The 27875-nt window shown below is 44.8% G+C and overlaps 2 protein-coding genes across 3 annotated transcripts; both read left to right on the top strand.

The window, feature by feature from the left end:
- The first annotated feature begins 8770 nt into the window (after window positions 1-8770).
- Window positions 8771-11969, top strand: LOC118313058 (tubulin beta-4B chain-like). The gene is made up of 5 exons (XM_047334084.1): window positions 8771-9046; window positions 9924-10032; window positions 10118-10228; window positions 10366-10610; window positions 10706-11969. Exons 1-5 carry the CDS (start codon window positions 8990-8992, stop codon window positions 11516-11518), a joined length of 1335 nt encoding a protein of 444 aa, XP_047190040.1. The 5' UTR covers window positions 8771-8989; the 3' UTR covers window positions 11519-11969.
- Window positions 11970-12783: 814 nt separating this feature from the next.
- dennd1c (DENN domain containing 1C) lies at window positions 12784-22248 on the top strand. Of its 2 annotated transcripts, XM_035636546.1 has the most exons (23): window positions 12784-12952; window positions 13437-13501; window positions 14125-14168; window positions 15119-15168; window positions 15261-15380; window positions 15479-15548; window positions 15641-15721; window positions 15815-15880; window positions 16851-16904; window positions 17136-17246; window positions 17566-17666; window positions 17742-17787; window positions 17886-17987; window positions 18684-18809; window positions 19081-19182; window positions 19368-19458; window positions 19551-19591; window positions 19686-19736; window positions 19817-19864; window positions 20009-20116; window positions 20400-20482; window positions 20675-20888; window positions 21011-22248. In XM_035636546.1, exons 1-23 carry the CDS (start codon window positions 12936-12938, stop codon window positions 21962-21964), a joined length of 2745 nt encoding a protein of 914 aa, XP_035492439.1. In that variant the 5' UTR covers window positions 12784-12935; the 3' UTR covers window positions 21965-22248. The 2 variants fall into 2 exon arrangements, with proteins under 2 accessions (XP_035492439.1, XP_035492440.1); XM_035636547.1 differs by lacking the exon at window positions 15815-15880.
- Window positions 22249-27875: the final 5627 nt, after the last annotated feature.

The raw sequence follows: 27875 nt of genomic DNA, 5'->3' as shown, positions 1-27875 counted from the left end.
CCTCTTCAACATCTCTCTATATGTATCTGTTTTCTTCCTTCCAAGCTTGTTTGTGTGTGTGTGTGTGTGCGTGTGTGTGTGTGTGTGTGTGTGTGTGTGTGTGTGTGTGTGTGTGTGTGTGTGTGTGTGTGTGTGTGTGTGTGTGTGTGTGTGTGTTTGTGTGTGACAGAGACAGAGACAGAGACAGAGAGAAAAGAAGTTGTATTCTTAAGCAAAACAAGACATGAGGGAGCATGAACCTCCACTGAAATGTGTCTCTTTGCGTCAGACCACTGATCCTCAGTCTGGGTCTGGAATCTCTGGAAGTTTTGGTCGTTATCGGAATGCTCCGTTCGCCCCCTCTCCCACTGTGACCCACAAGAACACACATACCGAACACACACCCTCGTCATCTGTGTGTGAAAACATCTTGCTGTGCAGGAAATGGAAAAGTCAGGAGTGGGCTGTATGACAACGAGATCTCGTAACCTCAATACACCTGTTTTGTCAGTGAATGGAAACCTGCATGCAAGCGTTGCTATACATCTGTCAAATTGAAGAAACGATGCAAAGCCTCCAAAGTTTGTCACTTCAATAAAACAAATAACCAGTTTCCTCAACTTTCCTTCCGTTTCAATTTTTCTCCATGCTCCATTCTTCTGTCTCCATGCTTTCTCACTGCTTTCTTATCCCTTACATTATCTTGTTTATCATCAAATTAAAATGAAACTACAAGATAAAAGGCATTAATAAATAATTCAGCATTTGTGCTGACCAAAGCCAGGGATGAAATAATTCAGACTTGATGACATTCACTGACTTTCCCCGATCATCTTGTCCTCACTCAGCCATTTCCCTCCCCCATTCCGTCTCATCAACTCCATACATCTTCATCTCAATAATCCATAAAGGGCAGTAATAACCATTAACGCTGGGGTTAGTTGACCATGGGAGACGCGTGGAAAATTAAAGAATGAATGATGACACAAAAGGTGACCACGAAATATCGGTGTTCTGTAACGTGAGGTGGTCAGCTGTAAATGTAAGACTGTGACATTCCTTTTAAATGTGGAAAAATAACCATTGAAGGTATAATTGAGACTTTCCATTACTTGCCATTTATACCGGGCTGACAAGTATTATATAAAAAAGGAAGAAAATGTTATTTATACATTATGCTCCAGCTAGTTTTTCTTCAGCTGATGTACACCAGCTGGGAGAGTGCAGTAACTAACTGTGCAGTGTAATTTGATGGATGAATGCTCAAATAATAAAGTGACATATCCTCCCCACCTACTGCTTTTAATCTTCATGGAAACTGGGATAATGGTTGCTAGTTAACTAGTTTGTGTTCGAGAAAGGAGCTATCCTGCATACAATCATAAGCCAAGCAGGTATTAATGTTTACCTTGTTGCCCTGTGATACGTTGGCGACCTGTCCAGGGTGTACAATTCCTCTGGCGCAATGTCAGCTGGGATTGGCCACACACACACACACACACACACACACACACACACACACACACACACACACGCAAGTGAAGTTAGTTTGATCGACTTAAAGTTAACAAGTTAAGACAATTGGTAGTTCAGTGGAACAAACATAATTCATCAGTGTGTTACCAAATTATTGTTAATTTTGATGTTGGTGAGCAAATTTTCTTTTTTCAGTGAGCTTTTCTAGATTATTGGTAATAAACCCAAGTACTGGAATATAGTTACAACTTTGACTGGGAGACGGCACTAGATAAAAAAAAATTTTTTAAAAGGGGGGTCTGTACTAAATTGCATCGCAGCCACTTCACTGAAAAAGATGTTGAGACAAGAATCTAAAAGTGAACCTTACTGTAAGATGGTACTTTATGATATTTCACTCTGAACCACAAATGTCAACCTCATGCCACCACCACAGGAAAGGTCAGGGAATCGCTGGTGTCATTAATCATTCTATCCAACTAATATTCGTCAAAAAAGTTTCAGTCCGGACGACAGGGGACCAACCAGCAGACTGACACTGTCATCCTTGTAGCCACGGACCAACCTGTAAAAAGTGTGATGTCCAGCCATTTTTCCGTTGGTATACTTTTCTGGTTCATCCAAGAAGATGACGTCCTCAGTCCCCCTTCAAATTTCTTTAAATCTTACTCACACAGGGAAACGGCAGTCACTGAGGATGCAAGCAGACCACTTTGTATCTCTAAAAAACACTGGAGTACACAAAGCAATGTGTACGTTTAGTTCAGTCTAAGCACATAGGGGTAGCTGACCCGTCAGGAACGCTGGATCAAAACACGTCATGTGTCTCTTAAGAAGCAGGTGGCAAACAAGGCCAACCTGACCTGTAGCTCACGCACAAGGACATGTGACAAGAACATGATCTGAGTGATTTGCATTGAGCATCTCCAACTATTTATTCATTTATTTATTTATTTCTTTTGCCAAAACGCGTTGACTGAAGCACCTCAGTTGAAGGTTCTTAATTAGCTCTGCACTCGAGTGTTTGGTGATTCGGTCTGTTTTCCCTCTCAGGTGTGACTGACAACATCTTGACACAAAACGCGAGCCGTCTCCAGTCTCGGGGCTCTGGCAAGTTTGTTCTATTTAGTTTGCTTGTTAATGCTGACATGAGCTCAACCATTCAACTGCACCGCGTCGTTTTCTGTTTCTGAGCAGCAGCAGCAGCAGCAGCAGTGACAAAGACACTTCCATTCATTCTGGCGTTCATTCTTAATGGAGCACACCACAGCTCAACAGGTGGACTCCAATGGGGTTGTCAGCCCCTGGAGAGAAAACACAAAGGTGGGGGGAGAGAGAGAGTGAGAGAGAGAGAGACACACACGCACACACAACCAGCCCTCTTTGTTCGGCACCTAACAGGTTTGATTAAATCAAGGCCAAGACAATCAGAGAAGGAAAGGAGGAGGGGTTCGATTGGTAGGGATATTTTTCTATAACAAGAGAGAGAACTCTTTTCTTAAAACTTAATTTGGAAAAAAAAAAAAAAATCATGAGGAACAGATGGAGGAAGAGGAGCCAACCAACCACATCATTCTTGTGAATACAATGATTCTTCGTCAAAGCTCAAATATCTTTTGGTGTCCAACAGTTAACAAAATGTATTATTTACTTTTTGAAGGTTGTTTGAGTTTGGTCTTTCTGTGAGTCGCCAATGCTGCGGGCTGTTGATCACCCACTGAATAAATAATGTGCAGAAATTAAAACAGAAATTGGCATGTTGAAATGCAAGCTTTGGAAGTAAGAAACCTGTGTGTGTTTCTGATGTGAGTCTTCACATCCCTTCACGGCGACTGAGTCATGTTTTTTCTCAGTGATAAGCTCTGAGAGGATTTGAGAACCTTTGTTTGTCGTCTTTGAAACTGAAAAAGAGGAGGAGGAAAGCTGAGGAAGTTATATAAGGGGCAGAGTTGACATTTGTATTCTATGTAAACATAACTGCTCCCTTAAGACTTAGTCTGTGAATTAGTTCCACAAAGATGCATTATCATAATTATTATTTGGATGTTAATTCAGTTGTTTTGCCGTCCTAATGTCTGTTATTATGATAATGGCCTGATATAAGTGCTTTTGGCAGCGTGTTGTGAATGTGCATGGCAACGTATGCGTGTGCGTGTGTCTATGAGTCATATACAAGTGTGAATTTCACTCACGACTCAATATTCTCTTTTTTTCAGTTCTTTTCCCCCCAAGCTCTTTTTTAAGTAACTCTATGGCAACAGACATGAAAATCATTCTATCTTAAAGCGCATGCTGAGAAACGCTGCAGATCTCTTCTACATGTGCCACATATCTGTGTGACGCTGTGGAAAGATAGAGACACGAAGAAGCAGTTAGCGAGGCAGAATCATAATTAGTTCAAGTATAATAATAATTAACAACAACACACAATTGTATTAAAGCAAGTATATTTTACAAAGATTTCAGCACTAATTCTCTTGCTATTCATCCTTTATTATGTCAGAAGGATAAGACTCACATTTCCAGTGGTTTCACATGGCTCACATCATTTCCAGAAGATAAAACAGGCGGTCAGTAGATAAAGCAAGTCAACTGAGGTAATGAAGGCAGCAGCGTGTCTGAGGGGTAGGTTTTATTATCTTGAGTCGAGACCTAAGACTTGACCTCACTTTTTTTGCGTGCAGACTACAATGATACTGCAGCTTTTGTCTATTCATATTTCAATAAGAGAATTAAACCATATTTGTTAAAATACGATTTAAGTTATATTTCTATCTATTTTCCTCTTTACAGTATAAAAACAGGGACATTTGGATGAATGAAAAGAGGTAGATTTAGTTTTTTCTTGGCTGTAAAATGCAAATGATGACAGTGATGGAGAAGAATAAATTGTAAAACACCCATATGCCCATTCTTTTACTTGTTCTTTCAAACACACTGGTCTCCCACAAATTTCTCATTCTATCGTTCTACCTCTGTCAATACATCACTACATTTGCCTGCACCTCACATTGATTAGCAACAATGGCCCCAGCTCACAAAAACATTTCCCTCGTTCTTTTAGAATCCTAGAGGCTTCTGCAGGGTACTCCAGTCGATCACGTATCGCTGCCGTTAAAGGTGAATATGTAACTTTTATTCACCTTTGACAGGGGTATTGATTCTGTGGGTGTGAATTTCTACCCAAGATGAACTAATTCAAATCAGACTTGCACATAATTTTGATCTTGGTTCTGTGTGAACAACATATTAAACAATGTTACAAGGTGAATTCACTTGACTTCTTCCTTTGCTTGACCAGTTTTTATTTTGTATTCCATATTCCTATTTTTACAAAGCAAGTATTCTTCTCTACTTTTCCATAGTGCCTGTGTGTGTGTACATTGTGTGTATACTGTACTTTGAAAGTGCTGAGAACCCTCCACAGTGATAAGTGTTTCCGACAGACTGGGTGGTTCCATGACTCCCCATTAGGAATGTATCTGGCAGCTCTTGCATAAGATGACAAACTGCTGGTCAAGCGTTCCCCTCAGAGTAACATATTTAAATAACCTTGAAACTCCATAAGCTGTATGAATGCTGAAGGAAGGTGTGTGACATTTTAACAAGGCATGCTGGGAGGAAAGGGGGATGGACTGATGTAGTGCAGGAGATGCAGTGATGATGGTCACAGTTTGATGTGGGTGGGGGAGACGGTGAGAAACAGTCAAATGTGACACCATAGGAGAGTGTGACCTGAAGCGTTGAGGGGTTTGATGGAGCGTTTAGAATATATGACATCAGGATATGTTAAAGGAGAATATGCTCTCCATACTTCATATCCTTCAAAGGGAAGGAGGAGGCAATTTCAGTGCGCGTGCGTGCGTGTGTGTGTGTGTGTATCTATGTGTGTGTGTTTAATTACTCCCTCCACACTCCTCCTCGGGCACTCAGGATTCTGTGAAAACTTGATGTGCTCCTAAGGAAATTTAAATATCAGTATATTAAAAAGGGAAAATGAGAGAACGGGTAAGACTCATCCAACCACAGGCTGTATAATTTTCACCATCATCTTTCATAAGCAATCAGCCTTGGAGTTGTTGTTTTTGTTTCCATATGTGAGCCTGAATATTTCTCAGAAATAATTCACAATGCAAACTAAAGGAATTCCCAGTTTATATATTTAATTGCAAATAGTTCTGAGATAGATATAACAAGCCAATAAAATAATACATGCTCATGTGTTCAGAGACATTTTATCAGTTTGAAGGCTACTTTTTTATACATTTAATATGCAGAAACTAATGCATTTATGTATTAGTATTGGAACGTATAACTTTATAAGGCATAAAGTGCAACACGTAATATGTAACCGAATGCATTTAAAAAAGGAGCAAAGAGCAATAAAGAGACCAGGGAGAAGAAGTGAGAGAGTCGAACAACAGTGGATCACTACCGCCTCTCTGTGGATATCAGATGTAACTACAGACCAACATAATTCTATATTTATTGTTTCCCATAAATTAGACAGAACTGCTTTGTTATAATTTGTACGTTAAAATATGAATCTAACCACTGAACAGTGAATTGAGAGGTCTGAAATCAGTCTGTACTATCAGACTAAACTCCTTAACAAGTTTGGCCTTTTCCAAGTTACCATGAAGAATATAATAGGGTCTTCGGGGGCCCTGTGTCTGGAGCCTTGTGCCAGCTGCCTGTTAATCCAGGTTGGTATAAGCCGTTCTCAGTGATTCAAAGTTCACAAACTGGTATATAATATGGTATATAATTCTGAAATTGAACTCAGATCAACCCACAGACAATTGTCACAAATGTCTGCTTCCTCATCTTTGATTTGGTTTTACAGCTCGCAGCTTTAATGGAGTTTTGACTTGGCTTTGCCACGGTTACTGAACCTCATTTTACAATAACAGCAGGCACTCGATTAGAAAACTGATGAACCCAGTTATCACAGACTAAGAGAGAGTGAAAACGAGAGAGTTAACGCTGGACAGTACTTAGAGCTGTTGGGTGGCCAGAAACTCCAAATGAATGCTAATGTCAACGGTTTGGCAACACATTGATATATTCATATATATGCAGATCAAATGTCATTTGATGATCAGCACCTTCAGTAACTCTATATTTGTATTTAAACGAATGAATTATTATAAGAATGAAAAAGCTTTGTCTCGGACTAATGTTCTTTGTGAATCCGTTGGCTGTGTTTGTGTGTTTCAGTGTGTCTCAGGCTCTGGCTGTGATAAAGACTGGTCACTGTGAAGGATGTGGCTAAAGTTATTTGAGGTGAGGAAAAGATAAAGCAATAAAAACAAATCTCACAACGATGTGTACCAGTTTGTGTCAGTAGCATGATCCACATTGTTTCTGGTTCCATCCTATAGGCTACTGTCGTTCAGCGAGTGGCCACGGACCAGTGATGTTTTCTTCGGAAAACTCTGACAGCTGGAAGAAAAGGTTGGGGAATGTCCTCACATCCTTCCTCACTGCCGGGCTCAAAACTTCCTGTCTCCACAGGCAACCGCACAAACAAATAACAAGTAGCTCCCAGTGGTGGCCAACATTGAACAGGTTTGCACTCGTGAAACATATCCATCGTGTCCTCTGAATCCTAGCAGAGAGCAGCAGTTGTCTCAGTCAGCTGTAGCAGGCTCCTAGGTGCCCATGGCATAAACACCTTTGCCTTTAGATTCAGACACATGTATGAGTCAAAGGACCAAGTTTGTTTGAGGAATACTGCAACTGGCCATGTCGGGGGCCGACCTACATAATTTTCCCCCACAGATTTTGTCTTTGTTCCAGACCGGTTGATCCGGTTATGACAGGGCGTGTGTCTCTACTGCATGTTAGATGCACGCATCTTATCCCAAAGCAGGGTCAGACTTATAACCAAGATACAATGAGTGAATATGATGAAAAGAGATACAGTTAAAATAAGAACCCAGGCGTCCCGTCTGTCCCTGGAGTTAGGTCGGCAGGCTGCAGGGCCTTTTCCAACATTCCACGTTTTCCTCTGGAACAACCTCCCTGCTGATGCTGACATTGTTGAAGCCTAAAACTCATCTTGCATTAAGTTAATGGCTTTCTTCTTTTATTACTTGAGGCCTTTTACCTGTAACCAATATCCTCCAGTGGGTTGTCAGTCTCAATGAAACTAATAATCCATAGTAGCCGTCCAGCTGACAAGATTACTGTTAGATTCCTGAAAAACTACTTTTACCATGTGTCCAGGTCGTGTGCCCATCCCTCTCTGCCCCGGTGTCTCATTCCAGATGTTTTGGATCCAGACTTTTGTCTCTGCATATTTGTTACCTTTCTCCTTCTCCATGGTGTTGAAGTGCGGCTCGAATCTGTTTTTGCGTCGCTCGGCATCCTCCAAGATTCATATCATAGTGGTTTTGTCCGAACTGTAATTTTACCATGTTGTTCACCATGTGTGTGCTGGACGCTGGATCCCTCCTCTGCTGCTCTTGCTGAAGTTTTTTCCATGAACCATCCTTCCCCCATCAAAGGGCCCTCCTGATTTTGCCAAGTGGCTGCGCTGTCCTGACACCAACATTTTGCATAGGGTTAGAGATTGCCCTCTGTGATGACACCGCAAACGTTGATTGGTTGAGGCAGTCGTCGTCCCAGGAACCTCATCTCAGGACAACAGCCACTGTCAGGGATCAAGCGGTCAAAGGAGAGATGAACACAAAATGGGTTATTTCACCCAATGCATTCCCAAACAAATACAAAAGCCATCAAAAAGAGGCAAAATTGTGTATATTTTGGGCCCATTATAAGAGGTCAACCCAAAGAAAACTATATTCAAAAATAACACTAACAAAACATGACATTAACTCAAACAACTGACCTCCCAAATGAGACGAGGGGGAGACATATATACTGGCTGATCAGACCAATTTGAAACAATAGTGGGAAATAACATCGACAACAACTAAACCTCTACACAAATAAACCTTTGGGGGAGTTTTTCCAGAATTGATGGTCTGAGGTCAGAGGTTATCATTCGATGTACAGATGGCTAAAAACCCATTCATAACTTGTGGTACTAGAAAAATTGACGGTTTTTCATCCATTGTATCTACATATCCTTTCAATTCCCCCCACGTGCCAATGTGGGCTCAGACAAGTCAACCTCACGACAACCGGTGTCTGCTCGGACCATCTTCCAGCACGGGGGCGAACTCAGGCCCATTTTCCGGCCGTGCCCGGTTCCCCGTTGCCATGGTGATGACGTCATGCTGCAGCACAGGGCGGGCAGACGCAGACGCAGACGGAGAGAGAGAGAGAGAGAGAGAGAGAGAGAGAGAGAGAGAGAGAGAGAGACAGAGAGAGAGTTTGCAACAAGTTTGCGTCGCAGATACAACGCCAGCATTCAGAGAGCCACACTGACGGACGAAGGAGCCGGGAGGGACAGCGCGGAACAGCCAGCAGCACCGGAGCCCGTCGTCAGCTTCTCCTCCTCCTCCTCCTCCTCCTCCTCCTCCTGCAGCATCAGTGACACCCACTCTCACACCGCAGCGACAAAATGCGTGAAATAGTGCACCTGCAGGCCGGGCAGTGCGGGAACCAGATTGGCGCAAAGGTATGAAACATGTACACACACACACACACACACACACACACAGAGCCGCCGGTGTCTTATCGACCTGCTAACGTGCAGTGATTCTTGTCGCGGGAAATACAAAATAGGTCAACGTAGTGAAGTGGGAAAAGTGTTGCGCAAGGGCTGTGGTGCACGAGAGCATCCTTTAGGACGAGCGGTAACCATGGATACGTGATGTGACCTGGATACCGGACCTTATCTTCTTATTATACAGCCTCGGCGGCGGCACGCAGAGATGTCCCCGCTGTGGTTACGTGATCCATCCAACACTGTCACTGTGAGAGGCAGAGACTGTCACTGTAGTAGGCGTGTTTACCAGAGGACGGACACACACACACACACACACACACATATCCATCAAAGTCCTGTCAGAAGAAAAGTGTGTGTGTGTGTGTGTCAACCAGAGATTAATTTGAGGGTGAACTTGAAAAATATTCAGATATTGTTGTTGTGCTGTAAGCAACAAGTTTTTTTTAGTTGTTTTTTTAATTCTGCCGAATAAATTCTGGAGAATGAAAGATGAAGTCTTGAAAGTGCTAATTTTGTCTGACAAACATCCAAAACCAACGAAGCAGAAAATCCTCCCATTTGAGAGACTGGTATCATGAAATTAATTTGCTTTTTTTTTTTTTTTTTTGCTTTTTTTCAATCCAAAAAATATATATGAATTGATTGCTTCAGCATTGTAATACGCACATGGTGAGGCGGCTGTAGCTCAACATGTGGACCAGGTTGTAAAGTGTGTTATTAATAGCAGGCCACTTCTGTGCTGAGTGTTTAACCTCACACTGTGTTATTCCGGATTTCACTTGCTGGTCTCTGCCTAATCTCCCCCGTCGTCTCGTCCCGTCTGTAGTTCTGGGAGGTGATCAGCGATGAGCACGGCATCGACCCAACAGGAACCTATCATGGAGACAGCGACCTGCAGCTGGACAGAATCAACGTCTACTACAACGAGGCGTCGGGTCAGGGCTGTTAAAACACAACCACGCGTGTGTTATTATTGTGACCCTCCTTGATGGATAGTTTTGACATCTGTTTGTGTTGAAGGTGGGAAATACGTCCCGAGGGCCATCTTAGTGGATCTGGAGCCGGGCACTATGGACTCTGTCCGCTCCGGCCCCTTCGGCCAGATCTTCAGACCCGACAACTTTGTCTTTGGTACATACGATCATTCATACACATGAGACGAGAAAAAGTTTTGCTGTAGAGTAAATCGGGTTTTCAGTTGAAATGACAAATGAAAACAGTTTGCAGAATATTCATAGGTCAGATGGTGATCAATCCTTTCCCTCCAGGCCAGAGTGGAGCAGGTAACAACTGGGCCAAGGGCCACTACACAGAGGGAGCTGAGCTGGTGGACTCGGTCCTGGATGTGGTGAGGAAGGAGGCCGAGAGCTGCGACTGCCTCCAGGGTTTCCAGCTCACACATTCCCTGGGCGGCGGCACGGGCTCTGGCATGGGAACTCTGCTCATCAGCAAGATCCGCGAGGAGTACCCTGATCGTATCATGAACACCTTCAGCGTGGTGCCCTCGCCAAAGGTACAGTGATTATGTCACATTTCTTTTTGTCGTTATAAAAAAGCCCAACCTCTCTGGCTCTTCAGCCCCATGTCCTTTGTGTCTTCTGTCTGCAGGTGTCAGACACAGTGGTGGAGCCCTACAACGCCACCCTGTCCGTCCACCAGCTGGTTGAGAACACAGACGAGACTTACTGCATCGACAACGAGGCGCTGTATGACATCTGCTTCCGCACCCTTAAACTCACCACACCCACCTACGGAGACCTCAACCACCTGGTCTCTGCCACCATGAGCGGGGTGACCACCTGCCTGCGTTTCCCCGGCCAGCTCAACGCTGACCTCCGCAAATTGGCTGTCAACATGGTGCCCTTCCCACGTCTGCACTTCTTCATGCCTGGCTTCGCCCCCTTGACCAGCCGGGGCAGCCAGCAGTACAGAGCCCTCTCTGTGCCCGAACTCACTCAGCAGATGTTTGATGCCAAGAACATGATGGCCGCCTGCGACCCGCGCCACGGCCGCTACCTGACCGTGGCCGCCGTCTTCCGCGGCCGCATGTCGATGAAGGAGGTGGACGAGCAAATGCTGAACGTGCAGAACAAGAACAGCAGCTACTTCGTGGAGTGGATCCCCAACAACGTCAAGACGGCCGTGTGCGACATCCCGCCGCGCGGGCTCAAGATGGCCGCCACCTTCATCGGCAACAGCACGGCCATCCAGGAGCTGTTCAAGCGGATCTCCGAGCAGTTCACCGCCATGTTCCGCCGCAAGGCTTTCCTCCACTGGTACACCGGCGAGGGCATGGATGAGATGGAGTTCACCGAGGCGGAGAGCAACATGAACGACTTGGTGTCCGAGTACCAGCAGTATCAGGACGCCACAGCTGAGGAGGGCGAGTTTGAGGAGGAGGGAGAGGAGGAGGTGGCCTGAGGCTAAAATCACACATCATTTCTCCACTGCACTCGTTGCACACAGCTCCATCCAACCAACCATCCATCCACTGATTTCCGCTCTACTCTGCTCTGCCCTTTTTTCCTTTTTTTTTTCTTTCTTTTTTTCACAGTACTCTCCTTCTCCAGCCCTCTTTATTCCCTCTGTTTCCATCTCTCTCACCCTCTCCAGCCCACTCTCCTCCACCCAGAGTGGGATTAACAACACTAATACTGACTGTTCCATTTTAGTTCTCATGCAAAAGGTAGCGAACCCAGGTGTGCGCGTGGTCTTTGTTCAGTAGCCTTCCGTTGATGTTCATTTATCCTCATTGGTCAAGCAGTTCCCTGTGTGGACCAAGTATTCAATAGAACTGTTGAACTCGCATACAATTTAATCACTTTAATGTCCAAATTAGCGTTGATTGAAATAAACTTGTTTGGAAAAAATCCTTGTGTGCTTCTGGACTTTGTTTCGTGCATTTATCAAGGAGATAGTTCAAGTTTATATTTATGTTCGTAAAGATCACTTTTTAAATCTTTCTGATATACCTTTCCAAAAAATATATTCATTTCTAATGAAATGGGCCAAACCGAGGATCGGCAATTTTTTCTCCAAAATGGAGACCTGTGCTGTCTACACATTACGCGGTGTTGCTTGAACACCACAAGGAGGCGGTGTGAGATCAGTTTGGTGACTGAGCAGGACGCAGTGTTGCCTCTTTTCCTAAGCATAATGCTCTGATATGATATAAATATTTGCCCAGCCAGATTATTTGAAGGATAACTAGTCACCTTGACTATGTGGGCATACTCCTATAGTAAATACGTATTTTTAAAATTCATAAAGTAACACAAGTAACACACAGCTTCGGTTATCTGTGCACATTACAAAAGGATTTTAAAAAATTGATGAGATAATTTAATTACATGGGTTTATAAATGGTCATCCTTCTTCATATAGAAGATGATCCAGTTTTAAAAGTTTAAATGGGTAAATGAAAAATCATAGGTGAGATAAAGTAGGGGATTTTCCTCATGCAAAAATGCTATTCTATCATTTGGTAATTCCTGCAGCTGCTCGTGCAGATACAACTCTTTTTTTTATTTTCTTTTTTTAATTATATTGATACTAACAGGCTTGGAAGAGGACAAGTAAAGGAGAGGTGAAGAGAGTGAATATGAATACGAAGAGGTGGTTTTATGACAGACGTCATGCATACATTGACACAACACAAACACATAATGAGACAGATCAGGAAGTGTTCCGTCACTCTGCCGCTGATTGTGCAGACTGCTGCTGTTTCTGCCTTCATTCAGCACCACCACGTCCGGTCGGATGACTGTTTCCTCCCGCACCTGCTGAACATCTCTGCCCCCCCTGGACAAACACATGGACACGGGCGAATTCAGACAGCATGGGCTCCAGACTGAAGTAAGTCAACCAAGTATTTTTTTTGTTTTACTTCCATCATCATAATCACTGTCTGCCCGTAATTCTGTTCTTGTGGTTTTCATAACTTCCTCTCGCTGCTGCACAGGAAGTTCCCTGCAGCAGCTCTGCTGCCCCTGTAACATACATTTCATGGTCGACCTGTTTTTGTTTAAAACACAGGGGGAACAAAATCTGTGCTGGCTAATACATAATACACAATATACATTTGAATATTTGGATGTAATCACAGTTAATCTCTACCTGTATATCACAATTGACACTCACCTTTAAAAGCACACCCGTTGCAGCCTTTGTTTACCTGTGATCAGATTCGTTTAGGTTGTGGAGGACTGGGATTTCAATGAAATGGAAAATGTGAAGTACATTCGCTGGAATGTTTCAACATTAACGTGACCATGTTTGGTGGGTATCACAGTGTATGAGTGTGACCTGACATCAGCGCTGTGAATGTCTTTCCTGTCAGGCAAAACCCTGAGCGAACCTTCCACTGGTTCTTCGAAGCAAATTGCCCCGTTGCCAGAGACAAAGGTGAGGCCTCTCATCCCAGCACTGCACCCGGGTCAGGTAGTGTTTGCAAATACTGTATTTCCCAGCCTGTGTGCCAGCCGAGTGTGTCGTCGGCTACAGAACAATCTACATGAGCAGAGTGATTTGTAAGCACAAGAGAAGTTGATAAAAATTGTTCCTGAAACACTTTCCTATGACGCTGTTGGTCATCGTGTTGTCATATTTCTGCATGGCACCCCACACCGATCTGACTGTCGAACGCCACCCGAGATTCTCTTCAAAATCAAAAAGCAACACCCGATAGTGTCTGTAAGATAGGAACGAGATCAAGAGTGCATATGAAGGTGTTTCTGTCGAGCTGAGAGTTGCTCACACTTCCTGTCATGTGATCAGTCAAACCACAAAGCCTGTCTAGTCACACTTGAGCCAGATAAAATCATGTTGTGGTAATGTAACAGACTGAGCAGCTGAGCGTTAAAAAAAGAGACACTTTTTACTGTCTTGCAACAGTTATTGAATTTGCCCAGTACAAGCCTTAAGTTTTTCCTTGTAAATCAGAAAGACTTTGCTTCACTACTCTATGTACTGTGTTGTTTGTTTGGGGTACTATCAAGGATGTTCATTCATTCGTTTTAATGTTACAGATCCCGGCGTACTGTTTCAGTTCCCAGAGGACTTCAGTGACGAGGTAGCCACTTGTGTATCCTGAAACATAATATTTGTGGATATATTGTCACATTAAAATGACCATAGCATCTTGTTGTAAACCAGATTGGCCAATCTACAGATTGTCATTTCCGTCAGTTGTTTAATCCCCTGACTATTCAGATACGATACGTTAAGATAAGTGCATACAGCCCAAATGAGTACAGGTTTGAATAAGAATAGAATAAAATACATTACAATAAGGTTAATACAAAATGAATAAACTAAGATAAAACAAAATAGAATTATGAAGAACAATTGGACACAGACTATTATGTATAGGACTAGTAGTGTTGTGCAAATACCATCTCAAGTGACAGATGTCATAAGCAGCAGAAAGTCAGAGTATAGGGTAATACACAATGCAATACGTAATGCTCTTAATAATAAGCACTTTCCAAAGTGCTTTTACTACTACTACTACTAATACAATTACTACTAATACTAATGATAATAACAATCACAATTAGAATATAATATAATATTAAGTAGTATGCAGCTTTAATTTTTAATTTGGAAAACATAACTTATCCCCAGCAGCCTCAGTTGTCTACCAATTAGCAACATGCTAACATATTACTCTACGATGGTGATCATAATGAACAGTATACCCACTAACCAGCAGCACAGCACTAAAGCTAACTAAGTGGAAGATTCACCTTTATTCCACCAACGTGTTTCAGTGTTTCGAGGGCCTTCGCCAGAGTGACATCAGTGACACACATTGATAAAACAAAAAAAAGATACTTCCTGTCAGAAGACGGTGTTGTTTTCTTCACACTTGTTCCTCCGTCACTCGAGCACCCAGTGGGCTGAAATAGAGGCAAGACACACCGACAGATATCTGCAACCGCAGCCTCACCGAGCATGAATGTAGACCCCCAATCGTTTAAGGTGATTTTTTTTTCTCCTCCATATTCTCCTCCTTTTTAGGAGTCCTGTCAGACATTGCCTAAATTCTGCTTCCCATACGACATACAGAGGTGAGTAGACACTGGCTGGTTTGCATCTCACTCCAGGTTCCAGTCTGTTTGTGTTTTCATATGCCTTTCTCTGACTTCGTTCGTCCGCTCAGAGTGAGGGGCGGAGTGGCCGTGCAGCACTTTACTTTTGTTCTGACTGACCTTGAGGGATGCCAACGCTTCGGCTTCTGCCGCCTCACCAACAGCACACAAACCTGCCTTTGCATACTCAGGTGTGTGTGTGTGTGTGAATGTGTGTGAGGGAGGTAATACAGTCAAACAACGGCTTGAACACCCTAATGAAACCAACTTGTCTTCAATCCATTTACAGCTATCTTCCATGGTTTGAAGTGTTTTACAAACTTCTCAACAACTTGGCTGATTACCTGACAAAGGGACAGGTGAGTTTCCCCTGCTTGTGTATGATGTGTCTGCTTCCGTATTAGTCTTTCACGTAGTATTGTTAACAGGGCAGACATTGTCTTCTCAACAGACCAGCGAGATGAAAGCGTTGCTGGCTTCACTCTACAAGCAGCCCATACCGCTGGCAGCTGGATCCATCACTCTGCAGATGGTAAATCTCTAGTTAGCCAACAAGGACCGGGGGTCACGCTGGACTTTATGGCTGTTGTCTTTCGGTGGTTAGCATGTTGTGTTTTTTTCTGAGGGAGAGCAGCTATTGGTCAGCACAGAGGTGTCCCATCCTGTTGGACACCCAGGGGCACAAGAGGGGGTGAGTCCTACTGGAGTGCTTTTGGTCTGGAACAATGGCCGAGCAGCGACAGACTAACTCCTGCTGGAAAACTTCAGCTGTCTGTGCTTGATGGTTAAACCTGATGTGTGTGGACTAAAACCTTGTCTCTCGGCTGTCTAATCAATCAGATGTTTAGGCCAAACGTAACACCATTAATGTGTGACAGTCATCATGACCTTTGGCCTCTAACTGTATGTATTCATAACCCAGCATTAACCCGTGATTGTACTGACCCCACGACAAACATGCTGTGTCTTACTGCACGAGAAATACCTCCATGTGGCTCAAAACTACAGCAGGGTGTGTTTTGTGTATTTTTGCATTTCATTCCAAAATGCAAAATCCTCCACTTGAAAGAAACATACAATATGGTTTCAAAATTCATAACATATTATAAAGTTGTAACACATTTTTCAGATTTTATTCATAAATTATTTTTGCAACGCCCCATGGTTACCATGGTAACAGCGAGTATGATTTAGTACAACTGATTCAAGAGCTTTTCAAAGTTTGCATAAGCAACTTAATACAGCGATGGTACTGTTACTGTAAAGTAAAGCAAGTGAAGATGAAGTTCAATCCAGTGTGGGAATGGATGCATGCAACATTAATGATAAAAACCCGTACAAACACAATGAACGGCATTTGCTGAAAAAAATATAAATCATGAATAGTATCAAAAATGAGGTTTGATTCGAAGAAAATCTTAAGGAAAACAATTTTAATGTTGTATTAAAGGACAAAATAATCCCACCATAGTTTGCAAATAACAAATATCATTACATCACAACGTTTTTTTTGCGGATACATGGTTTTGGAATGAAACTCTAACGTCTGTAACCTTTGATCCGCGCATGCTGAGGGTACTAATCCAGCTGAAAACACAAATTCTTCCATTGAATTCCCACAGGTTTTCTTGATATTTTTCTGTTCCACTTGTTTTGACCAGGTGCCGTACTTCATCGCTCCAGACCCCAGAAGTCTCCCCTCCATCCCAGAAAATGTGAGTTTGTCCGATTGAATTAAACCCAGGTCGTAGATCCTTAACAAAGACGTCATCGAACTGATGTTGTGTGCGTGTTTGTGTGTGTGTGTGTTTGTGTGCGTGTTTGTGTGTGTGTGTGTTTGTATGTGTGCGTGTTTGTGTGTGTGTGTGTTTGTGTGTGTGTGTGTGTGTGTGTGTGCGTGTGCGTGTGCGTGTGTGTGTGTGTGTGTGCATGCGTGTGTTGACCAGAGGAACTTGACAGAGCTGATTGTGGCAGTGGATGTGGGCAACCTGCTCCAGATCTATGCCAGCATGCTGTTTGAGAGACGCATCCTGATCTTTGCCAGCAAACTCAGCACTGTAAGACACGTCATTCATTCTTCTATTATTATTATAGTTCTACGTCTGCCAGAAACCCGTTCATTCTCTGGCACCTTACCCTATGCCAAAAGCACATTTGACGCAACGTCTGCAACTGTTACCCTTCAGCACTCACCAGTGGAGACGCCACTTTTAGTTTCTGCTGAATGCTGAACTGCAGGGGAACATAACTCACTGCAGCCGGAATAATCTTCATTGTGCTGCATTGAAATCACACGTTAGCCGCCATATGTGGCATGACACAGGCATGCCCGTGTGTTGTCTGAAACTGACCGCCATTTTTTGTGTGTGTGTGCAGCTGACGTCTTGTGTGCATGCACTCAGTGCCGTGTTGTATCCCATGTACTGGCAACACATCTTCATACCTGTCCTGCCACCTCACCTACTGGACTACTGCTGGTAAGGCATCTGTCGATCCATTCAGCTTGCTGTGCACGAACCCTGGATTCATACGTGCTTTTGATTTGGTTCCAGTGCACCCATGCCTTTCCTAATAGGCGTCCACAGCAGTCTATCTGAGGTAAACTACAGCTTGAACCTGTTTCAGTCACTTAAATACTTCCAACCTGGTCAAATCGACGTCAAATGATTATCTGTATATCTGTATCTGTCTGACAGTGGGTGAGGAGTCGCGGGCTGGAGGAAGTCGTGATTCTAAATGTGGACACGAACACTCTCGAAACCCCCTTTGACGACCTCAAGAGGATACCTTCAGATGTGGTAGTAAATACTCTACTATTGAGTGTGTTTATGGGAATATGTATGAGTCTCCTTTTTGTTTCTCACTTAACACTTTGTCATTTTGTTTTTACCGTATAAGGAAATTGTGACTAGATTGCTCTTTTAGATGCCGGTCTTTGGCACAGAAACAGGTGACGCTTGTTAGTTAAAGCACAGTAACCAAACTAGGAAGTGAAAATCTATTTCACACGTCCCTGCTTGCATTTCCATCACATCCTAAAGAACCATGAAGAGGAGGTAAACTAAACAACTAACATTAGAAATAGAATGTCCTTTTTTAATATTGTGACTGAGTGGATTCATTATGTTCTGACATTGTGATGTTTGGGATTGATGTTCAGCACTCTGCCCCAGCAGTTCTTGCAAAACCCAAAATAGGACAATCACCTGAGCGGGGGACATTTTGGGGCCAGGAACTGGGGCGGAGGAACCAGTTATAGACCATGGCTCCTCTGGTGAAAACCCAGCAACGAGATTCGAGAGTTCCTGAAATGATTCCTAGGAAGAGTTACCGGGATAGAAAACTAACACCACTGCGGACAAATGACATATCACAAAAAGATGACTCCCTCTAACACACCATGCACTTTCCAGCTTGTCTTCACGTATTTGATCGTGGATAGTGCACAGCAGTAGTATCGCGGGTCACGGTTGTGATTGTTCATGTGTTTCCAGATGTCTGGGCTGAAGCTGTGTCTGAAGCGTCAGGCCGTGTCTCCCGGCTCCGGTGTCTCCCGGGCCTTCCTGAGGGCTCAGGCCCTGCTGTTCGGGGGCTACAGGGACGCACTGCAGGGTCACGAGGTCAGTCACTCATAATCTCAAAGTTTTGAATACATGTTTTTGAATATAACAAAAATCTGTCTTTTGTGGAGGTATTGTTTTCGCTTGAATATACGTTTAAGACTCAGATTTAATCATTTGAATTGTTTTCTGCATTTGTGGCAAATCAATTACAGGCGGCTCTGCTCTATCGGGTCGGAACGGTGGTCCTGTGTGTATTTTTTTGGACTCTTGCTCTTGTCTTTTTTTTTGTGCTCACCTCTCTCTGACTCTGTGTGTTTTGTTCCTGCAGGAAGGTGAAATATTTTTCAGCGAGAGGCTGTTTCTAGATCACAAGTCTCACAGTATGGGGCAGTTCCTGCAAAGCGCCGTTCATTTGCAGTTCTTCAAACAGGTAAACCCTGAGATTCGCTCCCCTCTGCTGGACAGATGCTGCAGTTGTCACAGTGGAGACGGGGCAGTGTCACTTCCACTCTCTGCCAGACATTTTAATTCAGATTGATTATCTAACGGATTAGGCGTTGCACCTAGTCTGTGTGATTTCAGACCTGAACAGCTGTTGCTCTGCTTTTGTTTTAGTTCATAGATGGCCGCCTGGATATTCTCAACACAGGGGAGGAACCAGACGACCTGTTTGAGGATGAGATCCTAAAGTGTGAAACAACAGCTGGTGTGTGTCTGAATGTGTGTCTCAAATTTTCCTATTACTCAATTACTGTAGCACTTATCCCCCGTTTTCCCTGTATCGTTGTTTATTTCTAGGAAGAAGCAAATCGTATCAGCAGTTAGTTGGTAATTTAAAGGTACGTTCTTTTAAACTTCATTGAACTACTTCTGACGATTGTGTTTCCCATCTTGCTGAAAAGTGTAACAAGGATGCGTGTGCACTTTTGACAGAAAGGGGGAGGAGCGCTTATCCTCAACATGAAGTCCAAGGCAAACATGAGAGTGAGTACAGGCGGAGTGCAGGTGAACGCCGTCTGCGGCACCAAAACAATTCTCCTCATGATCTTCTTATTCCCTCCCAGGCCAAAGGTCTCGCCAAGTCTGGTTGGAAAAATCTGCTGATGCACAAGGTGGGCTCGTGTTTATGTGGGCATGTGCAATGTTTGGTACTCACTCTGCTGTGGTTTACTGTATCTCTTCTTCCTCCGTGTGTGTGTGTGCGTGGGTGTGTGTGTGGGTGTGTGTGTGTGTGCGCGCGTGTGTTTGTTTTGCAGGCCAACAATGAAGCCCACTCTCTTCAGAGAGGAGGATCAGTGTCACACCGCCGTGCCCAATCTGACTGCCTGCAGAATCGCCTGCCAATCACGCCACACTTCGGGATGGTGAGATCTCTCTCACAACGGTCCCACATCTCTTTTTCATGCACCAACTGCATGTCATTCATTTTTAAGGTCTTATTAAAGTGGAGATATCATCCACATGTTCACGACATAGCTCATCTGCCTGTTCTTCTGTCTTCCACTTCCTCTTTGTGCTATTTTGCACCTTTTGTGGCCTGTTTCTGTCACTGTTTCTGATTCACCCCCCTCCGATATCTGTCGCGCTTGTTGTGAATGATGTTGCTTTGCGATCCCTTTGTTTCGTCACTATGTCGCTTTGTGTCAGTCACGTCCCCGTCGGCCTGTTCACAAACACAGGCCTCCCAGAGACCAGGACAACATGAAGGACACCGAGGATACATGGGATGGGTGAGCAGGCGATCAAAGTAACTCATTACATTTGCCTAAGTGCTTGAGTACAGTTTTGAGGTTTGTACTTCTGCTGCTGATTTCAGAGGGACATACTGTACTTACATACTTTGTACAACTGGAGTAAAAAAAACTCACAGCATGTGTTGTCCTGTCTGTGTCATCCTGTGTCCTGAACATGTGTTTTCTTAGAGCCGTTTCTGGGCCTGCAGTCGAGCCTGACGCTGAGCTCCAGGAGGATGAAGAAGACGGGGAGGGTACACTGCTGAGTGACCCGGAGGAGATGGACCTGCTCGGGGAGATTTTTGACACTCTCAGCTCCCGGAGCTCCCATGAACGCGGCCTCCTGTACGGCACCCGCAGTCTGGATCTGTTCGGACCAGACAGCCATGACTATATCACAAAGGTAAGGAGAGGAGGAACTTGCGTACACGCTCTCTCTCTCTCTCTCTCTCGCTCTCACACACAAACACACACAAATGTTTTGTTTTTTTCTGGTCTAACATGGGCTGTTGCTGTGATTTCCAGTTCGGTCCAGTCAACCCCAGCCAGGAAAGCCTGTGTCTGTCCATCAGCGGCAGTGGCAGCCTGCACAGCTGGAATCCGGACTCCGATTGGCCATACCTGGACCCCAGTGTTCCAGAGGAGGAGGGGTCAGAGTGTCTACTGGCAACGTGTGAAATGGAGGAAAAAGATAGGGGACAGAGGGAGGATGAAGAGAAACAGGAAGAAGTGAAGGTGGCAATAAATGGGAACCAAGGACAAGAAAAAGAAAACAGACATACATTTGAGGAAGTTCGGTTTGAGGAAATGAGAGTGAGCCTCGGAGCGGAACCTGAGGAAGAAACGTCTGAGAAGCGAGAGGATGAAGGGTTAAAAGCAAAGCGGGAAGATGAGAGAAATCAGAGTGATGAGTTGGCTGAGGGACAAGAAACGCAAAGAGAAACAAAGGAAATGCAGAAAGTTGTAGCGAGTGAAGAGGAGGGAAATGAGAACCAGGAAGAGAAAGAGGTTACAAGATCTTTCAACGAACTTAGAAAGCTGAATAACCATTATCCCAACATGGTGGAGGAGCGGCAAGGACAACAGGAGACAGACATTCCAGACAGCACAGTTTGTCCTGGGCCTCAGAGCCCCACTGCTGACCCCAAACCTCCAGCAGTTCAGGAACAGAGGAGTGAAGAAGCGGTCAAGAAAGAGGAGCGGGGGTCGGGACAAATGCCCTCTCCACCGAAAGTGCAATCTACTGTAGCACGCTTCCAGTCTCAGGCCTCCAGCCAGAGCTTTCAGGTGAAGTCCAGGATCAAGGGCTTGGCTGAACCGGGGAGGCCGTGCAACGCGTTGTGGAGCACGGAGAAAACACAAACCCACCGGCCCTGTGACTCAAATATATCAGAAGAGAACAACTGCTCAGGGGCCCATGAGGGGAAAGACCCCACTCCCATCAAAGTGTCGGAACTTAAGAAGAGATTTGAAGCTTGAAGGACAATTCTGTTGACATGGTTTTGTGGTCATTGATGACAAATTGCCCTATTTCCCTTGTTGTTGCCGTTAAAAAATATATTGTTTTCTTTTTTACAGAAAATGTCCCAAAACTGGAGTAAAGACGACAAATTTTCAGCTGCACTTATATTTATGAGTGATAAACTACAGCATGTGAGTTGGTGCTAGAGAAGCAACATGTCCCCAGTGCCACAGTGTGGCTTAGTGGTGTGTTTTAAAAACATTTTGTAGGATTTGTTGACAATAAAAAATTTTAAACAGGAGAAAAATCAACAAACTTATTCTTGGAGACAAAGTGTTTGTCAGGATTAAGCAAATACTTTAACACATTTTTGTTTATCTGAAGGTTGTGTTCGTGATGAAATGACTGCACTTAAGATTAAGGTGACAAGGAAGTATGGCTGATTAATACAGTGTGGACTTTGAGCGGTTTGCAGCTCAGCGACTGTATGAGTATTTTAGAACTGCATGTGTGTGAGATAGATAAACTCTCCATCGGTTACTTCCTGAAAAATTACAATAACTGACAGACTCATAACTTGAAAGAATCACTTAGTATTTTGAACATCCAACGTTTTGTCCCTCCTGGCCTTCAATGCTCCAAGAGAAGAGACAAAGAGCTGCAGCCCCGGGTGTGCACATTGTTGGTTTATTTACAGAACACTGTGTACCATACACATTGATTTTTGATTTTCTATGAAATTAAGAGTTGTCTTAAAAGTGCATCACAGTCATCGTCAGTGTTTTGTTTTTTTAATGAATATCCTTCAACTTAGACATAATGTAAAACACTATGTCTTACATATAAATAACCTCTGTACAAATACAAAATGGACTTAAGCTCATGTCCCTCATGTGGCAGAATAAAGGGAGTGACTACTTCAGGTAAGTGAGCAGATCCTCCACACAAGAAATAATTCCTCTTCTCATGCAGTGAAACAGGTGATAGAATTGACAGTCTGATCAGTCTATTTGTCGTCATCGGGGATGAGAAGGTGCAGCACAAAGTGTCCCAGTGTGTGTGAAGATTCCTGGTGCAAAAAGACAAACGTGGAGGATCCAAGAGGTTCGCAACGCTGTGACGGGAGTAATCGATCCACAGGTTTACACGGTGACAGAGGAGCAAAGGCATGCGAGGCCACTTTTATCATATGAGACGTTCCTCTTTGGGCAAAGGCAGAGTCAGGCCAGGCTTTTCAGACCCCGCCGCGCCGGTCTGCTTCCTCTCCTCTGCACTGGGCCTGTACGTTCCCTCCATCCTTCGCTTCTTCCTGATGACGCACAGCAGCAGCAGCAGCGTCAAGCTGAGCAGGGACAGCGCGGTGGAGACAAACGCCGACACTACCGGTGCTGTGAACACCTGCATCGCCATGGTGACAGGGAGCTGGGGAGGGAATCAAACACACAGGTCAGAGTATGTAGAACTCACAACATGTATGTCAAAGTCGCTGCGATGCATTGTTTGTTTTCATAGTTTCCACAAAGAACAATGTCCTTTGGAACTAAACCAACTAAAAGTGGAACCTTGAGTCTCTACAACAGGTAAACGGAAGTTGCAAAAACAACTGTCAACATCCAGGCATATATTCAATGTTCTGTAAAGAAAATCGTAAATTAATTAGTGTGTCTGAAATTCTCATGGGTCTATATTGATTCCTTATATTGAGAAAAAAATTCATATATTTGTGATGATTAAAATATCAAACAGCTAAACAGTGATTAGATTACATTGACAATATTTAATCTGATGCCCTTCTTCCCGAGGAACAGAAAGAATCAAGCAGGTCCATGAGAACTGTGTTCTAACATCTGCACCACCACGGCATCAGCTACAACGACAACAGACCAGGTGATCTTTGTCAGTCTCCTTGATGGAGAACAGCTGTTTGCCTGATCGACTGAAGAATAATTTTTAGCAGACAAAATATCAGAACACAAAGAATGTCCATCACATTTTCCTGAAGTTCAAGTTGACATATTTAGACTGCTCGTCTTTCAAAGCAACTGTGCAAAACACAAAAGAAGATAAGTTTGAAGCACTCTTCCTTTACAAAATGACCCAGACGATTGATGGCCTGAAAAATCTATTAATCGGTTAAAGCACATGGAGAAGGGAGCTGGAACCTTCTGACAGTCTGGGAAATGCTACTCTTTCAGGCCTTTGAATATCGTTAGTATTATGTCAGTGCCACATTAGAAATCATCTTCACACACACACACACACACACACACACACACACACACACACACACACACACACACACACACACACACACACACACACACACACACACAAAGTGGAAGCTCGGTAGCTGCAACGAGCAATCTCTTTTTTCTCCATTTGATAAATACACAGATTATTTTCATACCAAACTGAATAACAGACAAAAAATCCAATCAGAATTATGTTTGCTCGTACAAATGAAGTTATTCAAAGGGACAATCATCAAAACAGTTGCCAATTATTATATTATTATATATTAGATATTATTATTATTACATATTTCAGCCAGTTGAAATAATTGCATCAATTAAGGGTGCCTCAGAAAAGGAGTAAACTGTTTTGGTCAACAGAGCTTCTCGAATGTCATCAGTCATCGTCATCTCTATTCATTTCGTGATTGTATACAGATTAAGTCCTCTGGTGACAGAGAGACAAGCAAACGCAATCAACTCACCGGAAATGAGAGGACACAGTTGAAAAAAAACCAACAACAACAAGCGTGTCCTTTTTTGCTCGCGACGAGATCGTGCATATACCTCGACGGTAAACGTTCATTTCCTCTCTACTCCTCCACAAACCACATGACGACACCGGCGCACCACGGCCGTGCGTAATGGCCACGGGCGGACGCATACCTGCGCACGGCGGAATGCCGCAGGACCTGCTCCACCTGTCCGACCGGTGCCTCCTCCTCCTGCTCCCACTCCTTCTCCTCCAACCTCCTCCAACCCCCCCCGACGGGTGACAGGTGAAACCCATGAAAGGTGGAGGAACGGAGGAGCTGCGACGCTCGCCAACTCTCCAGGTTGTGCAGCCGCATTCGTTGGCGCGGTTTGTTTGTTTCCTTGTGTGGTTGCATGTGATAAAGTCAGCGGGAGCGTGGGAGAAACCTACCGGGTACGAGCTCTCCGTCCGGGCGAGGGGAGCGACGCCGCCCTGCGCTGACCCCGGGTTCAAAACGAGATGCTGCGGGGAAACCCAACCAAAGAAAACCTCATAATCCTCGGGTCAGGGGTCGAGGCCGCCGCGTCGCGGCATCGCAGCTCGAACTGTTTCCGCCACACGGCCACGCTCACCTGTCCCGCTGCACCTGCCCGCGCGTATGCAAATGAGCCAGGTCCCGTCACGTGCCCTGTTCACGCACCAATCAGAAACAGCTTCTTATCTTTCGATCACTCTTTTTTCTTCTTCTTTTTTTTTTTTTACCACGACGCCAAGTTTGACGTATATCTGCTAATATTTTCTTTTGATTTTGAAATCGTTTTAATTGTATTAAATAACAGGGCTCTCCACAGAGAATATGTGGATTGATCGCATTGGCCCCTGATAAATCAATCAATCAGTCCGATTCCATGAAGGCGTATATTAGGGTTTAATGATTAGAGAGACGCGGCCTTGTGCAGGTTCAGGGAGCTGTGGTGTTTGTCAGCTGAACAATCTGCTCTCTGTGGTGACCTACTTTCATTATTACTAATCAAACAAACTGTGTTCATGTCCAAATGGTAGGGCATGACGTGCAGGACAAAGACACACTCCACGAGCTGCACGCAGAAGTTTCCATTGTTTAGTTTTTTTGTTTAAAGAAAAAATCATTTGAAAAGAACAGACAAATGCAAAATTACCTGGAGAAGAAAAAAAGCCAGGGTACGGTTTCTGAAGTTTGACTCTACTGAAGGTTTGTTGTGGCAATAGACGCGGTGCTGGGTTTGGACCTCTGTAGTCTTTTACACTTTCCGATTTGGTTGTTGCGAACCTTGATCAGGTCACAAGAGTGCAAGGCACGCTGACATGATGTGTCTGTAGTAAAAGTAAAACGATGTGCATCATTAATGTGGCACTCTGGGTTTCATAAATCTGATTACTTATGCAAACATTACGTATTTTTTACTTAAACTACTGTGATGAATATATTCCTGCCGTCTGTGTAGTATGAACAAAAATCTACCAGGCAGCCCATATTGGATCTGATACACATCAAACATGAAGCAAGGTACTGAAAGATTTGTTTGTTCTTGCGTTAGAGCTTGTGGCAAAAGAATACCTTACTGACAGGCGACACAATGTCCACCGCCCTATACATTCTGCCACTGGGTGACAATTAACGGTAATAAAAGAAACATTAATAACTTAAATAATGGCAAAATGTGTATGCATGGGTTCTCTCCGGGTTCTCTGGCTTCCTCCCACAGTCCAAAGACATGCAGAATGGGGTTAGGTTCATTGGAGACTCTAAATTGACCGTAGGTGTGAATGTGAGAGTGAATGGTTGTCCGTCTCTGTATGTGGCCCTGCGATAGGCTGGCGACCTGTCCAGGGTGAACCCCGCCTCTCGCCCAATGTCAGCTGGGTTTGGCTCCGTCCCGTTTTTCATCGTATTGACAATCCTGTCTCCTAGAAATTACGATTATACAACTAACTACAGCCACATAATGAGCTTATGTTCACAGGCAACATATCTTTTAAATGGATAAAGTGCTACATGTATGTATTTGCTGCTGCGGACACGTTCCTCTTTGCCTCCACCTTGAATGAATGAGATTCTTTGTGTCGCACATTTAAAATAAAACTAAAGCAACACAAATTAAATACATGTTGGTGAAGGAGTAGAAAGATGTAGTGAAACTTCAGATCGGACCACTTTTTCTATTTCAGCGTCCCCCTCCCTACAGGCGAGTCCACCTCCCTACAGGCGAGTCCCCCTCCCTACAGGCGAGTCCCCCTCCCCTACAGGCGAGTCCCCCTCCCCTACAGGCGAGTCCACCTCCCTACAGGTGAGTCCCCCTCCCTACAGGCGAGTCCCCCTCCCCTACAGGCGAGTCCACCTCCCTACAGGCGAGTCCCCCTCCCTACAGGCGAGTCCATCTCCCTACAGGCGAGTCCCCCCCCCCCCTACAGGCGAGTCCACCTTCCTACAGGCGAGTCCACCTCCCTACAGGCGAGTCCCCCTCCCTACAGGCGAGTCCCCCTCCCCTACAGGCGAGTCCACCTCCCTACAGGTGAGTCTCCCTCCCTACAGGTGAGTCTCCCTCCCTACAGGCGAGTCCCCCTCCCCTACAGGCGAGTCCACCTCCCTACAGGCGAGTCCACCTCCCTACAGGCGAGTCCACCTTCCTACAGGTGAGTCCACCTTCCTACAGGTGAGTCCACCTCCCTACAGGTGAGTCCACCTTCCTACAGGTGAGTCCCCCTCCCTACAGGCGAGTCCACCTCCCTACAGGCGAGTCCCCCCCCCATCCCCCTCCCTACAGGCGAGTCCCCCTCCCCTACAGGCGAGTCCACCTCCCTACAGGCGAGTCCCCCCCCCTACAGGCGAGTCCACCTTCCTACAGGTGAGTCCACCTCCCTACAGGCGAGTCCACCTCCCTACAGGCGAGTCCCCCCCCCTATCCCCCTCCCTACAGGCGAGTCCCCCTCCCCTACAGGCGAGTCCCCCCCCCCTACAGGCGAGTCCACCTTCCTACAGGTGAGTCCACCTCCCTACAGGCGAGTTCACCTCACTACAGGCGAGTCCACCTCCATACAGATGAGTCGCCCTCCCCTACAGGCGAGTCCCCCCCCCCCCCTTACAGGCGAGTCCACCTTCCTACAGGTGAGTCCACCTCCCTACAGGCGAGTCCACCTCCCTACAGGCGAGTCCCCCTCCCTATAGGCGAGTTCCCCTCCCCT

This window comes from Scophthalmus maximus, chromosome 8, assembly GCF_022379125.1.
Source record: "Scophthalmus maximus strain ysfricsl-2021 chromosome 8, ASM2237912v1, whole genome shotgun sequence".
NCBI lineage: Eukaryota > Metazoa > Chordata > Actinopteri > Pleuronectiformes > Scophthalmidae > Scophthalmus > Scophthalmus maximus.
The sequence above is the reverse complement of the archived record's forward strand: the minus strand, read 5'-3'. Positions and strand labels throughout refer to the sequence as shown.

Excerpts from the sequence above, each read along its gene's own strand:
- dennd1c (XM_035636546.1), top strand. Across the intron at positions 19,459-19,550 it reads AAAGTGTGAAACAACAGCTG|GAAGAAGCAAATCGTATCAG; the intron begins GTGTGTGTCTGA and ends GTTTATTTCTAG. Across the intron at positions 19,737-19,816 it reads AGTCCAAGGCAAACATGAGA|GCCAAAGGTCTCGCCAAGTC; the intron begins GTGAGTACAGGC and ends ATTCCCTCCCAG.
- LOC118313058 (XM_047334084.1), top strand. The coding sequence starts at position 8,990 with ATGCGTGAAATAGTGCACCTGCAGGCCGGGCAGTGCGGGAACCAGATT. Across the intron at positions 9,047-9,923 it reads GGAACCAGATTGGCGCAAAG|TTCTGGGAGGTGATCAGCGA; the intron begins GTATGAAACATG and ends TCCCGTCTGTAG. Across the intron at positions 10,229-10,365 it reads ACCCGACAACTTTGTCTTTG|GCCAGAGTGGAGCAGGTAAC; the intron begins GTACATACGATC and ends CTTTCCCTCCAG.